Source organism: Maylandia zebra, linkage group LG18 (assembly GCF_041146795.1).
Source record: "Maylandia zebra isolate NMK-2024a linkage group LG18, Mzebra_GT3a, whole genome shotgun sequence".
Lineage (NCBI taxonomy): Eukaryota > Metazoa > Chordata > Actinopteri > Cichliformes > Cichlidae > Maylandia > Maylandia zebra.
The window spans coordinates 3378627-3393551 of NC_135184.1; the positions used below are offsets into that span (position 1 = coordinate 3378627).

At 43.6% G+C, this 14925-nt stretch overlaps 1 protein-coding gene across 6 annotated transcripts in view; it reads right to left on the reverse strand.

Moving 5' to 3' along the window:
* Window positions 1-14925, reverse strand: part of efr3a (EFR3 homolog A (S. cerevisiae)) — a 113379-nt gene that overhangs the window by 7249 nt on the left and 91205 nt on the right. For 4 of the 6 annotated variants that reach the window (XM_076876938.1, XM_076876939.1, XM_076876937.1 and 1 more), the window contains 9 exons: window positions 9105-9266; window positions 6449-6580; window positions 6165-6232; window positions 5408-5535; window positions 4501-4551; window positions 839-924; window positions 712-760; window positions 218-321; window positions 68-117 (listed from right to left, as the gene is read on the reverse strand). In XM_076876938.1, the coding sequence (XP_076733053.1) occupies window positions 68-117; window positions 218-321; window positions 712-760; window positions 839-924; window positions 4501-4551; window positions 5408-5535; window positions 6165-6232; window positions 6449-6580; window positions 9105-9266 (830 nt within the window). The remainder of the gene's footprint in view (window positions 1-67; window positions 118-217; window positions 322-711; window positions 761-838; window positions 925-4500; window positions 4552-5407; window positions 5536-6164; window positions 6233-6448; window positions 6581-9104; window positions 9267-14925) is intronic. The other 2 variants (XM_076876940.1, XM_004569460.6) reach the window with 1 other exon arrangement.

A 14925-nucleotide genomic window follows, 5' to 3' on the forward strand; every position in this document is an offset into this window, starting at 1 on the left:
TCACCACACCAAGAACTTTTATCTAAATTCATATATTTAAATTAGAAAACTTGCATAACAGACTCACCTGATTGTGAGTTCAAAGATTTGTGCGAGCCGGTCGTGCAGCATGTTTGCCTGGAAGAAGTGAGCAGGAGTTTATTTGGGTGTTTTTTCTGATGCGCTGACAGTTTATTATTTTCTGATTTCTGGCTCTTTTTTTTTTTTTTTAAATAACCTTGGATTCGCAGTGGGCGGCGATCTCCTCGAACGGCGCTTTCTGGAACTTCTCCATCACCTGCCGCCTCTTCGCCCTCTCCTGCTCCTCCAAACCGGTGGTGTCTGAAAACAAACCGCAAACACAGAGCTGCTTTAATAACAGAGACTTAACTATGTGGTGGTTTGTGAGCGCTCTTTCTTCTCCGCGAGACGAGCTTCTCGTCCTTTTACATTGCTGGTTAAAAAATATTTTTAATGGTGAAAATTTCACTGAAACGTCATAAAATCAGAGCTTTTGAAAACTTATTTTGAGGCTAAATCTGCAAACTTTAAGTGGTTTCATCAGATTTGCTGCTTTTTTCTGCTGGTCACTGAAATTAAAAGTTCATTTAGATCATTTTTATCAATAACTGAACACATTAGAGCCCAGAGGTGTTGGTGAAGATGGCTGCCTGGTGGACAAAGTAACCCAGAGTCAACATGAGGAACAGCAGGAAGTCACCGCGTTCTTACCGATGGCCTTCTTCAGGGTCTCAAACGTGATCTCCTCAGCCAGCTGCGACTGTGGACACAAAAACACAAACGTGACCTCATGTTTCCCTCCAGGACCACACGCTGCTTTAAAGAAGATTACTCAGACCTTTTCTGGAAGGCTGTTGGAAATGATGTCCACTTGGAGGGAGACGGTGTCCACGAAACTCGGCCTCCTGGACAGACGTTCTTCACCTTCAGGATGACAGATTCACACCACATAATGCTTTAAAAAGCCACAAACATTTCTAACTTTAGTGTCACGTAAAAGTAAAAGTTGTTTCTTTCCAGCAGAACGATTTCAGAATAATCAAACTGTGCTTACTGAAGCTGTCATATTACTGAAACCCAGGTAGCTCCTGTAATCTGCGCGTCCTTGACAACAGCGGTGACATCTCTGCTCCCGCACACCAAACTCCATCTTTTTTCTCCACTTCAATACAACGAGGAACAAATCCGCCTGATCCCGCGGGGATAAACTCGTCCCCGGGGGACAAACGCACCTCGAGCACTTGTGTATTCATCGCCAGCAGAGGGGAAAATAAGGACCACAGAAGGGCAGCTACTGTCTGAGCTGTGAGGTCATCTGATAAGGTCAGAAAGGTAGCGGATCAGCCGAGGCGTGAAAAGCGACAGAAAGCAGCTCTTTACAATCGCACGACGACCTCTGCTGTGAACTTTGCAGAGGCCTGACTCAGCAGCCGTCCTGCGGGCGTTAATGAGGAAAACGATCTGATCGCGGCTGATCCGCTGGAGCTTTAAGATTTTGTTCACACGGTGATGAAACACATAGAACTGAGCCGACGTGACAGGAAGCCACGGTCTCCAAAAACTTTGACCACCTGAGCCTGAATGCAGCCCGGTCCTGCCGGACTTCAAGAGATCAGATTCCCTCTTAAAGGCCTCATGCACTGATTTAAGGTCCCACTCACCACATTTACAGTCTGAATGAATTTAATCTTACTGAAGCGCAGCCGGAATTAAAGAGATGCTGTGATTCATGATCGAGGATCAACCTGCAAACTTGTGCAGCATCCGTCCCTCATTCTCTTCCATCCATCTGGTCCAGATCCTCCCCGAAGGTGTTCCCAAGCCAGCCAAGAGGCACAGTCTCTCAGGAGTCCTGTCCTGGGTCTGGCCTCGGGGCCTCCTCTCAGTTAGACATGCCTGAAACAGCTCACCTGGGAGGCGTCCTAGTCACATGCTTGAACCGCCTCCCTTCAATGTGGAGGCCAAGACCCCTCTGAATGATCGACCTCCATCTCTAAGACAAAGCCCATCCACCCACAGCTTCACCCTCAGCTGCAAACTGCTCCACCTGGCGATCCTGAGGCCACCAAACTGAGCTGGAAACCTTGCACAGCTTGGACGAAGCTGGTTCTGGTCCATAAAACCAGGCTGCCTGGTGGAGTCCAACAGGTCTGCACTGGTTTGTCCTTATTAGGAGTTTGAACCCACCCACTCTCCTCTCTGAGCTCTAACTGCTTCATGATGATTAACTTCTTCATGTCATTAATAACACCCTACATGAAAAGTTTGTTTTCTGTTAACACTGCAGACAGAAGCTCCACACATGTAAACAATCTAAGTGCACTACGGGTAAACTGCTCTACACAGACGTGGCAGCACGTGTACTCACCGCAACAGGTCCACGAGCAATGCAGGCAAAACATTTCACAGAGTTACCAAATCACATGGTGGGAAAATCTACAGCTACACAACATCGAGCTCTGAAACAACGAAGCACCTCAACGACGCATCTACAGCTGCTCAGCAGTTTAAAAGGTCAGGGCGAGTTTCTCTGCAGGCGTCAAAATGCTGTCATGAATTCAAGGTTTGGTCTCTGCTCAGTGTGAAAAACACTTAAACTGTTCACACCACGGGTCTCAAACTCGCGGCCCGGGGGCCACACGGGCACACGTGTTTGTCTGCAGCTTGTGTTTGTTTGGTAGTTCAATGAAAGGCTTCAGTTAAGAGTGAGACATTTTAAAAAACAAACACAACGCTACATTTTTGGAAATATTTGTGGGTGTTTTCTTGTTTGCTTGTTGTTTTTTGCACTGCATGAACAGTAAAGTGGTCACATGAGATGACGGTGCCAGCGGCGGCCCACAGCTCATTTGAGTTTGAGACCCTGATATTTGTTCTTCTACACGTTCAGCTGAGACGACAGCAGCAGCAGAGCGAGCAGAGCGAGAGCTCCTGCAGACTCTGATGCTTCACTGTCACAGCTCAAAACCCCGGGTCCTTTCATACTCGCAGTATTTAAAAATGTAAGGGTGTGCTATTATTATTATTAACTCAAAAAAAAAAGATCCTGCGGAAAAACTGTGAACTTCAGGGAAAATTTTAATGATAAAAAAAGAAGAAGAAATATTCTGAGATTTTACAAATTAGGGAAAAAACTAAAAAAAAAAAAATCTTTGAAATTAAAAAAAAAAGCTGACAAAAAATCTTCTAAAATAATTAAACAAATTAAAATAAATAAATAAAACAGTCTGAGACTAAAGAAAACTAAAGATCATGAAGAAAATCTCTGAAATTCTTTTCAAATTTAAATTTAACCCCCAACTTATAAAGATATTTCTTTTTCTTGTATGTTTTTTAAACACAAGTTCGAGGCTTCACTTTGTATGTCGGGTAAACTCGTCAGCGCGCAGACGCCGCTCGGCGCTGTGACATCACGTCAGCACCAGGTGCTGATCCGCGGCTCCTCGCGCCATGAAAGGACACTCTGTGCGAGCTGATCCCTCCCTCTCCTCCTGGGGGGCCTTTCAGACGCTGCTTTTATACCGATGCTGTTATCACTTGTGCTTCTGGGGTTGATAAGTAAATTGCGCCTTAATGAAATTGTCACCGTGCGGATCTAAAGCCACCTCACCCCGTCTGACCTCTTGCCCAGAGCAGCCGTTATCAAGCTTACTGTTGCCAACGCAGCATTTTGCTGCTTTACTTCAGCCTGTTTTCGAGCCGCTTTAGCGACACAGTAGAAATGTGTCCACACTGCTCCTCTCCACAGCAGCAGCCTCGCTCTCCTTCTCTGCCGAGTCCACCGGGTGAGTCAGCAGTGCAGAAGAAGCTAACAGGAGGAGGCTGCATCAGACCTGCGAGAGTTTTCACTGGATCTGACTTTTGTACTAACAAAGTGATCCAATCCTGAGATTTTGAGAAGTGTGCGTGAATGACGTGGATCTCGGGGTCCACAGCGAGTGTGGAGACCTGCTTACACTGACAGCTCAACTCGGAGACTTCAAGGTCAGAAAGAAGCCGTCAAACACTGAAAGCGGTGTGCAATCAAAAACTGGGGTTTGCATTGATTACACTGAACTTTTTTGATTGCTGATTGCAAGTAATTTTGGTGTTTGGAGACAGCAACAGTTCTTGTGAAAGAGCCTTTTCAGTTATAGACTGATGGCAGACTTTGTCTTACTGTAGTTTTATCGTCGTCTTCATGCACCACCGAGTGCTCGCAGACCTGGTCCCCATGGTCGGAGTCGCCATTTCAAAGGCCAAAGACCAATAAGATCAAAGAAGACAGATGAGTGGGAAACGTGGGACGACCATAGAAGATGAACTTCTGAGAATCGGACCGATTCAAAGGAAGAACTTCATTGTTGCGCCTCCTCGTCTGAAGCGTGACGAGTTTCCATTCACCCAACTTTGCAAAGTGAAGCCTTTGGTTTTGCACAAATAATGTGTCAGCTGATCTAAACCCAGCTACACCAGGTGACAACACATCTCTACACGCCTGCACAGGGTTGCCTTGGTTACCTCTGGACGTCTGCTTGCACCTGTGGAGGATTTTTCCTACTGTGTAAAGAACTGAAGGGACATGAAAGCATGACAGAGGGAAGAAAACAAAAGCTTGTTAGACAATTATCAGTTTTCTCCTCCCGCTCGTTCTATCTACACGAGGTCAAAGGAAGAGCACGTGAAGTACGAACTATTCCTGAGCCTTTTTTGGACGTGGGCAGACTTCAAGGTTGAAGTCAAGCAACATTTTGAAGAAGTGCTTTTAAAGAAAGTTGTGTGTGTGAACTCCTGCAGAGGTTCACGTTGTTCTGAGCTGAAACAAACCTTTAAATTACGGAGACGGCGACAGCCGTCGGACTAATAAAGCTGATCGCACACAGAGTTGGTGAAACTTTATTTTCTCTTCACTGAACACTCCTTAAGCTCTTAATCCGACAAAGCTTCAAACAGTTCTGAGGGCACGGTGAGTATGAAAAGCAGGGAAATAAAACATACAGCACACAGCGCAGCAGCAGACAGCGAGCGCCTTAAATCCTTTAATCTGACTTTTTACAACCTTTTCAACTCTTGACTTTCCTTCTAACTTGTTACTTGTATCACTTTTATCATATTTCCTCTTTAAGAGATAACAGCACAATGTGACCATCGTCTAATTCGGTGGATTTTTACAGCTACACTTTTCCATCAAAAGGAAATATTTTAGATGCTCCGAGAATCAGTTCAGGCACATTTTCTCAGAAAGCGTCTCTGGTATCTGAGAAACCATGAAATAGGACAAAAGGCTGCTCAACAGGTATGAGATTAAAAAGGTATGAATCAACCAATGAGGGAAGAAAAAAAAAAGTTATCAGAGCAGCAGTTTTCTTAGATAAGAAGAAATAGAAACATGAAGTTCCCCGTCCTAACGGAGGCTGGACTGTCGTACCTGTGACCTGAGGAACGTAGGGGATGGAGAGGCGCTCGGCGTTGTACCCCGGCCCGGCCAAACACTCGGCCATGTCGGCCGTCTGGAAGTACAGCTGGCTGTCCTCTTTGTCCAAAGATTCAGGAAGCCTGGAAGAAAAGACGCAAGACACAAAAATAAACTTCCTGAGGAAAAACCTCAGAAGAAAGCGTGTTTTTAGTCAACGCACAGCACGGCTTTACTTCTCAGAGCGACGCTGCAAAAAGGTCACATTTGCTCTCATCTGTAATTCAACTCTGTACAAGTTCATATCGGGGTCCCTGCACATGCATCTCACAGCTGGCTGCACAGAGACAAACTCGGTTTGTCCCAGTCGGAGCACAAATCGCTTAAATGAAAAGCAGCTGGTAGCGTCGAGGTGACTGCTGTTGTGATTTGGTGCTGTATAAATAAAACTGAACTGAAGCGAGTAGCTGTTTGTCAGTCTTACATCTGTCGATGCAAAGACATGCTGCTGTTGTTCTAATAATATTTTTTTATGAGTTATTGATCCCAGAAGTTGAATATGTGAATTTATCTGCAACCTTGAAAAGTGAAGCAGCACGGTTCCTTCACTCCTGAGTTTGTTTCTCGTAAACTTTCAAACTTTTTAAGCTTCAGCTGCCACACTCATTACTGCTCTGTTTATTAGAAAATAATGAGGCTTCACAGCCTTTTTCTAACCCGAGCCATTGGATTATTTCTCATGAAACAAATTCAGGCTGTAATCTGCACTTACGGACACTTGTCTCTGAAGATGTGCTCTGGGAGGAGGTAAGGAGCATCCATGTTCCTCAACTCAATAACCTGCACAGAGAACAGCTGATTATATGATGTTACACTATTTACAAATAAGAAAGACGTAAACAAGAAGAAACAGCTAACAGGCAGAAAACGGCGGTGCATCATCAGCATACTGAATAAATCATATTTTTGTATTTTCTGCAACAAATGGCAGTAAAAACAAAAAGTGGGAATGAGAGCCAGCTGCTCTGATCCTCAGTAAGGTCAGGGAGGAGTCACCTTGCTGACGTGCTGGCAGAAGGGCGGGTTGGCAATCATCTGACTCAGGAAGTTGAGGTACGCGGCCACCAACGCCATGATGCCGCAGCGGATAAACATGGGCAGGTTCTCTTCGTTGTTAAGAGCCATTTCCTGCACAAACCAGTTGCAAAAACTGTGTTAGCGAGGACAAACCAGCAGCTCGGCTTCCGTTTCTGGTCGTGGAAGCATCAGAACTCCCCGCATACACTCGGTACACCCTCACAGGAGTTGAGGTTTACTTCCCCTTTAATCTGTGTGCAGGGTTATAGCATGCAGCAGCGTTTCTCTAAGGTCACACGAACACGTATCTTCTATTTTCACACACCGTCAGTAAAAAGGTTGTTGTCAAGGTAACGACCCTGAGGTGACACAGCAAACAAGGCAGACTAAATACACTGTGCCACATGTCTGTGACGCACTGAGTGCGACTTTGTTTTAGCTTCAACCAAATCTACCAAAGAATATTACAGTAATAATGCCAATAAAAAGCAAAATACTATCTAAGTGGAGAAGCTGGAAACAAATATCTGGCTTCACTCGAGCTAAGAGGACCAGCGCAGATGTGTGGTTGCTTTGGTTCAGTATACTCATAAACTATTTTACATCAGATTCTCTGAAAATTGACACAAGACCGGGTTAAGTGCTCGATCTTGAAACTCAAGATGTGACGATCAGATTTGACTGAAGCCGCAGTCGTTGGCTTGAAACCATAAACTCAAAGTGTTTACAGAGGTCAGGCTGGAGGAACGTTTTACCATCGATGTCTAGAAGACTGGAGTCTTTTTCCAACCGCCAGTATCGCCCCCCAGTGGCCTTTAAATTAAACGCAAACACTTTAGCACTAAAATTGTCTGGCGAGTGATTGCAGGAGCTGGTCATGAGTGTAGAATGGTTACAGACTGGTATAGGATGCTGCACTGGAAACCTTGGGACTGGTTTGGTTACTAGCAGATTGCAGTGGTGGCCAGTAAATTGCATGAAAAATGCCGACTTGTCTGTAAACACTCGCCAACTTTTCTCAAGGCGACTGTGAAACGGACACGTGACAGAAACCAGACTGAAGGGAAACGTGACAGAAATGCATCCCCATGAATTTGTGCTATGAAGCACTTCCTGTCTGAAACTGCATGAGAAAGAAACTAAACAGTCTTTTTTTAATACTTCTATGTCTCAAACGTTCCCTGAATTAAACGAAGGTAAACACAGCACTCAGAGTGTGTGTGCGTGCACAAACATCATGTCTACAGTGCTGTGACATTTGGAAACGATAAGATCTCAGCGTGATGCACAAACAAAATGAAGCTGCACGTGTGTGTGTGCATGTGCGTGTCTTTTATGTGTGTTGGTGCGAGCGTGCACATTTCCTTCGCACCTCTCTTGCACTTCCAGGAGGTTTTATTGGAGCTGCGTGGGTTCTCACGGTCTAATGACATAAAGGCAAATGACAGCACAGCTACTCATCAGCCACTTAAATATGACACCTGACACCAAAAATATAGCATAATCACATCGAGGGTGCTTTAGACTGAAGCACCATAATGTGGAGCGTGAAGAGCTGGTTAAACACGAGGTTAAACACAAACCCTCCAAACAGGGATGTAACTGAGGATGTTTACTCCACACCTCGGCACTGACAGCACCACAGCTTCAACAGACGACTTGATCTCCTCGCCGATAAAACGTTTCCACTATCACCTGATACCGGTGACCTGGAAACACTGCACACTCATGACTCGTCTAATTTTACAGTATTCAAGTTATAATAAGCTACGTTTTTACATTATATCTGAGTGAATGTTTGGGGACTGTGTCACTCTGTTACTGCCTTCTACGAACACACACCATCACTGCAGGCATCTTAACTCATTTCAGTGGTCACCAGAACATAAAGTACATGTCATCAGTCAGATCTGATCTTAAAAACTCTGACCACCATATCTCTGCTGTCACGTGGTTCTTTGGGTGTCTGTGGTGATGCAGAGACGGTAAAAATAAATGAAAAGTGTTAAACAAACATTATTTAGATTAAAATTCCCATCTGACACGCTTTGACACATCCTTATGACAAATCAGATGTTCAGATGCACTTTTTTAAAACTTATTTTAGCCTCAGCTCGTTGGCTGCAAGCCGCTTTGCAACCTCTCTGTCCTGTTCTGATCTCTGCACAGAGACACAGACGTCCTGAATATAAAGTGCTACAGATGGAAAAAACCTTCTGACTATATGTAATCTCTGATCTGAGAAATATCACAGATCTTCACATCTGTGTGGAGAGAGGTGAGATACAGCCACAGTCATGGAAGCTGTTAATGAGGAATCGAGCTCAGTGAGGCTGCGACACGAGATCAGAACAAATCAGAAACAGAAGAAAATCCCTCACCTTTCTCCTGAGTGTGTTGAAATCGAGAGTTTACAGATGGGTGCAGACTATTTTTAGATTTCAGATACTTAACTCTGGGAATTATGGATGTAAAGTTTAATTGAAACTGTAAATGTGACAGAAAGAGCCAGAAAATCTACTTATGATGAGATTATTCTGACTGAGCTTCCAAACACAACCAAACAGAGGAAACTGCTTTTTGTCTTCGCTTTGACTAAAAACAGAAACTTCAGATGTGAATTCATCGGTTTTACCTGCAGCGCGATGGCGAGTCGAATGAGGTCGATGACCACTTCCTCATTGGCCAGCTCGATGGTCAGAATGGCGAGGGTGGTGAAGAGCAGCTCAAAGTTTTTGTGGACGTTATCTTCCTCTTTGCAGCCCAGATAGATGTGACGGTAGAGCTGCTGGCCGTGCTTCAGGGACGACGCAGAACCAGAAGCAAAGACAGAAACAAAGAGGAGGACAGAAATATGAGAGCTGTTTAAAAAAAGTACCTTTAACATGTTTAACATAAGGAAACAGCGGAGGTGTCGGGGACTATTTTCAGTGGCGGATTAAACGATATGTGGGGAGTTTTAGTGGCAGTGTGGGGTAAATGTAAACTGCAGCATGTGGGTTCACTTTAATGATGGTCCATGTTCTCCAGTGCAGACTCACTGATGTGGATGACAACAGAGTCACATGACTCAGGCTGCGTCACCCACACAGTCAGCAGGAGACGCTGACTCTGGACCATCAGGTAAATTGAGTTTAGTACTCCTCCCCCTTTGTGAGTGTGGACGCTTCATCTCTTTGCTCTCTAAATGCTTTTCTTCTTTTATTGATTTTTACCGATTTTTATGCCGATTTTTTCCCTTTTTTCCGTATGAGCTTACCTGCGATAGCTTCTGGACACTTATAGATCATTAGGACTAAAGTGTTCTTAACAGAAACAGCAACATTTTTATAGTTACCTTATCCTCAGCGCTCCGTGTGTCTGTGGCCTAGACACAGCTGAAGCCTGATTACAGCGTCTGGGCACCGAGCAGCCTCAATAGCCTAGAAAGGTGCTAACCGCTAGGCTAACTAGCAACAAGATGCCTTCCCTCTCCACAGATGACTACCACAGCCTCCTGCAGACGATTGCAGCACTGGAGACAAAAATTCATCGCTTAGAAGTAAACGTGGAGGTAAATGGACTGTGTGGAAATGAAACAACCTTGCCTTTGACTCAAAACAATGGCGATGAGCAAGCTAGCACACAGCTAAGGAGCACAGATAACATGACCAAGAAAGTAGACTTTGTGCACTATTATAAATCTTCAAGCGATAATCCCCCCTTGGACTGTCTTGGTGCAAAACCAAGACATAAATCATGTCTCCTGGAAGAGGGAGGACGTATCACAGGCAGGGCACAGCGAACTGAAATCTCTGAAACCGACTGGCCTTCACTTCCTACGAGACAGAGAAGCTCTTCTACCCCTGTACACGAGAGGAAACAGGACTGGACAACCGTAAATAGGAAGGTTAACAACAAACCTTCAAAACAACTGAATGTGAAACTGCAGAACAGATTTGCTCCACTATCAAAGGACCCTGGATCTATATCGGACAACCATCCATCTAAAAGTAGCGAAGTAAGGCCTGAAAATCCACGGGGAAAGCTAAAGGCTAGGCCTGAAACGCTGATTGTGGGTGACTCTGCCGTAAAGGATGTACAAAGCATGTGCGGTAAGAACACTAAAGTCCTCTGCTTTCCTAACGATATGGTCAACATCCTGAAGGAGAGAATTCTTCAAATTGCAGATGAATATCCAACTGTGACAAACATTGTCCTGCATACAGGGTCAAACGATGTAACGATGCCACAGACTGCTCCCAAACACGAGGGGACAAGTAATGCCTCTAAAACACTTAAGTTGGCTTTATTAAACGTTAGATCTTTAGCTGGGAAAACATTTTTAATTAATGATTTAATCACTGAGCACAGCCTTGATTTTATGTTTTTAACTGAAACTTGGTTGGACCAAAGTAACAGTGGAGCTGTTCTCATCGAGACGACCCCTAACTACAGTTTTATCAGTGAGGCCAGGGTGAGCAGGAGAGGAGGAGGGGTTGCTGTCTTATTTAATGAATCATTTCAATGTAAGCAGCTATCTCCTGGAAGTTTTCAGTCTTTTGAATATGTGGCTTTACAGCTGAAGGCCCCATCCAAAGTTGTGTTTCTTAATGTTTACAGGCCTCCCAAATACTGCACAGACTTTTTTAATGACCTCAGTGAACTGCTGTCTGTGATCTGTGTTGATTTTGACTGTGTAATTATTGTTGGGGATTCTAACATCCATGTGGACAACCCTCAGGACAAAGGGACTAAAGACCTGAGTAACACTCTGGGCAACTTTGGGCTGACTCAGCATGTAACAGAGGCCACACATAATAGAAGACACACTCTTGACCTACTGATCTCCAAGGGCCTGAGCATTTCAAAGGTTACTGTGTCTGATGTGGGCCTGTCTGATCATTACTGTGTTTTCTTTGAAAGTAAAATCTCAGCCCACACAAATATATCAACAGCAGTGATCACAAAACGGTGTATAACTGAAGACAGTAGTGAGATCTTTAACCAGGTCTTCCCATTAACACCTGACCTGTCCAAAGGTTCAGTCAATGAGCTCGTCAATAGCTTTAATGCAAAAATGTTAAATGTAATGGATACTATTGCCCCCATTAAGGTGAAGGTTATCTCTGGAAGGAAAAAGTCTCCATGGAGAAACTCCACACTAGTGAAAAATGAAAAAAAGAGGGTGTAGGAAAGCTGAGCGCTGATGGAGAAAAACAAACCTCCAGGTTCATTATGACATCTATAAAGAGAAACTTCACAATTATAATTTACAACTGAGGAGTGCAAGAAGGTCCTACTTCTCTGACATCATCACTAAAAACAGCCATAATGCTCGGGTCTTATTTTCTACAGTTGACAGGCTAACAAACCCCCCTGTGCCAGTGGCAGCTGAACTTCATTCAACCATGGCCTGCAATGACTTTGCCAAATTCTTCACAGACAAAATCCAAAAGATTAGACAAGCAGTTGGTACATCAACAGCAGATCCAGGATATGTACTGTGTCCACCGAAAAACTGCTTAAACACCATCAAACAGTTTCACCCGATTAACAGCAAAGACCTGGAGGACATCTTAGGTCAACTGAACTCCTCCTCCTGCTGTTTAGATGTCCTGCCAACAAGTTTTTTCAAAAAGGTCTCAAAGACTTTAGAGTCAGACCTGTTACAGATCGTCAACTTTTCTTTATTATCAGGTGTGTTTCCAGAACCACTAAAAACTGCTGTAATCAAACCTATACTGAAAAAGGACAATCTTGACAAGACACAAATGAACAACTACAGGCCGATCTCAAATCTCCCGTTTTTAAGTAAGATCATTGAAAAAGCAGTTTCTCAACAGCTCAATTACTTCTTAAAACAGAATAACTGCTACGATGCCTTCCAGTCAGGTTTTAGACAGAACCACAGCACTGAAACCGCTCTGACAAAAGTGTTTAATGACATATGTCTGAACACAGACAGTGGAAAAATGTCAGTCCTAGTTTTGCTGAATCTCAGTGCAGCATTTGATACAGTTGACCACAACATATTACTCAAATGACTGGAGAACTGGGCAGGTCTTTCAGGAACTGTACTAAACTGGTTCAAAACATACGTAGAAAACAGGAAATACTTTGTATCAATAGGTAACTTCACATCTGAGCAGACAAGTATCACATGTGGAGTTCCCCAAGGTTCCATCTTGGGACCCCCTCTGTTTAACATTTACATGCTCCCACTGGCACAGATTATAAAGAACAACAAAATAAACTACCACAGCTATGCAGATGACACACAAATATATATCACAATGTCACCAGGAGACCGAGGCCCTGTACAGGCTCTTGGTAAATGCATTGAGGAAATCAATGACTGGTTGTGCCACAATTTTCTCCAACTAAACAAAAACAAAACTGAGGTAATAGTCTTTGGCGCCAAAGAAAAACGATTACAGGTCACCAGAGAACTTCAATCTATACATCTAAAAACCACAAACCAGGCGAGAAATTTGGGTGTAGTGATGGATGCAGACCTAAACTTAGAAAAACACATTAAGACAATAACAAAATCAGCTTACTATCACCTCAAGAATATTTCAAGGATAAAAGATCTGATGTCTCAACAGGACCTGGAAAAACTAGTCCATGCATTCATCTTTAGTAGGCTTGATTACTGTAACAGCATCTTTACAGGTCTACCTAAAAAATCAGTCAGACAACTACAGCTCATTCAGAACTCTGCTGCTCGAGTCCTCACTAAGACCAAAAAAGTGGACCACATCAGTCCAGCTCTGAGGTCTTTACACTGGCTGCCTGTCCGTCAGAGGATAGACTTTAAAGTTCTGATGCTGGTCTATAAAGCTCTGAATGGTTTAGGACCAAAATACATCAGTGACCTCCTGACCCAGTATGAACCTTCCAGATCCCTCAGGTCATCTGGATCCGGTCTTTTATCAGTTCCCAGAGTCAGAACCAGACACGGAGAAGCTGCATTCAGCTTTTATGCTCCTTATATCTGGAAAAAACTCCCAGAAAGCCTCAGATCAGCTGAAACACTCAGTTTATTTAAATCCAGGTTGAAGACTCACCTGTTCTCAGCTGCATTTGAATAAAGCACCAAATCCACACTTTTAAGCTTAAATTTCAAAACTTACACTAACTACTGATCTTATCTATTTCTGATTTTATCTGTTTTGATTTTATATACTGTTTTGTTTGTTTGTTTGTTTGTTAAGTGGGTTTAGAGCTCTGGGTAGCTCCCCAGCTGGGTCTAGACTGGGTCTAGAGAGTATTTTAAATTCGGGGAATTTAAAATAGAAAGTAGCTCGTCCACAGAAGGACTGGTAGCTCCCCTTACGATAAGGGTTCAGATCACGCGAACAGGTGTGAAATGTGTGTGTTTAGTTAGTTTGTTTGTTTGCTTGTTTTAATCAATTTTAAATCATGCTTTTTATTTGTTTTTGTTTCTAATGTCTCTGTAAAGCACTTTGAATCACCTTGTTGTTGAATTGTGCTATACAAATAAATTTGCCTTGCCTTGCCTAATAACAGACGGCAAGCTGAGGACGGCGGGGGGATAGTAACTATATTACAGGAGTTTGAGATTAGGGCGACCGTGGCTCAGGGGGTTGGGAAGCGTATCTGTAACCGGAAGGTCGCCGGTTCGATCCCGGGGCTCTCTGTCCTGGTCGTTGTGTCCTTGGGCAAGACACTTTACCCTACTTGCCTACTGGTGTTGGCCAGAGGGGCCGATGGCGCGATATGGCAGCCTCGCTTCTGTCAGTCTGCCCCAGGGCAGCTGTGGCTACAACCGTAGCTGCCTCCACCAGTGTATGAATGTGAGAGTGAATGAATGAATAGTGGCATTGTAAAGCGCTTTGGGTGCCTTGAAAAGCGCTATATAAATCCAATCCATTATTATTATTATTATTAATTCTGCTGTTATTGCTTAGCTTCAAATTTAATTTCTTTAAAGTAAAAAATATCAACATTTCCTCTTTTCCAGCTGTAAAGATTCATTTTTATCTTCTGCGATATTAACCTGACATTTTTTATCAGATGGATACAGACATTTACAGACCTTGGGCTCTAAAAATGCATGACGGCGATTTTTAAGGACATTTTTTGACATTTTAATAAGCAGAACTTAATGGCTCTCTCAGTAAAAAAAACAACCAGCGGATTAAAGTCTTAATTAATCGCCCTGTTCTGAACATCTATCACAGCAGCTCCACTGCGGATGAATCAAAAAGTTATTGTCCCTGAAAACGCAAATGAAATGATTAATCCCATTAAAATCTGGATAAAAATATCCCACCGCTGCTGGAGTGGGATTTATGAAACACATAAAAGCAGAGCCCGGCTGCCTGCATTTGTTATAAGCTCGACAGCTGAAGACAAAAACTTTTATTTACAGCTAATTAATTACAGTTAGACACGTTAATGACCTTAGACACCGGCCTACAGAGGAGGTCGTTCCCCCGACCTCTGGT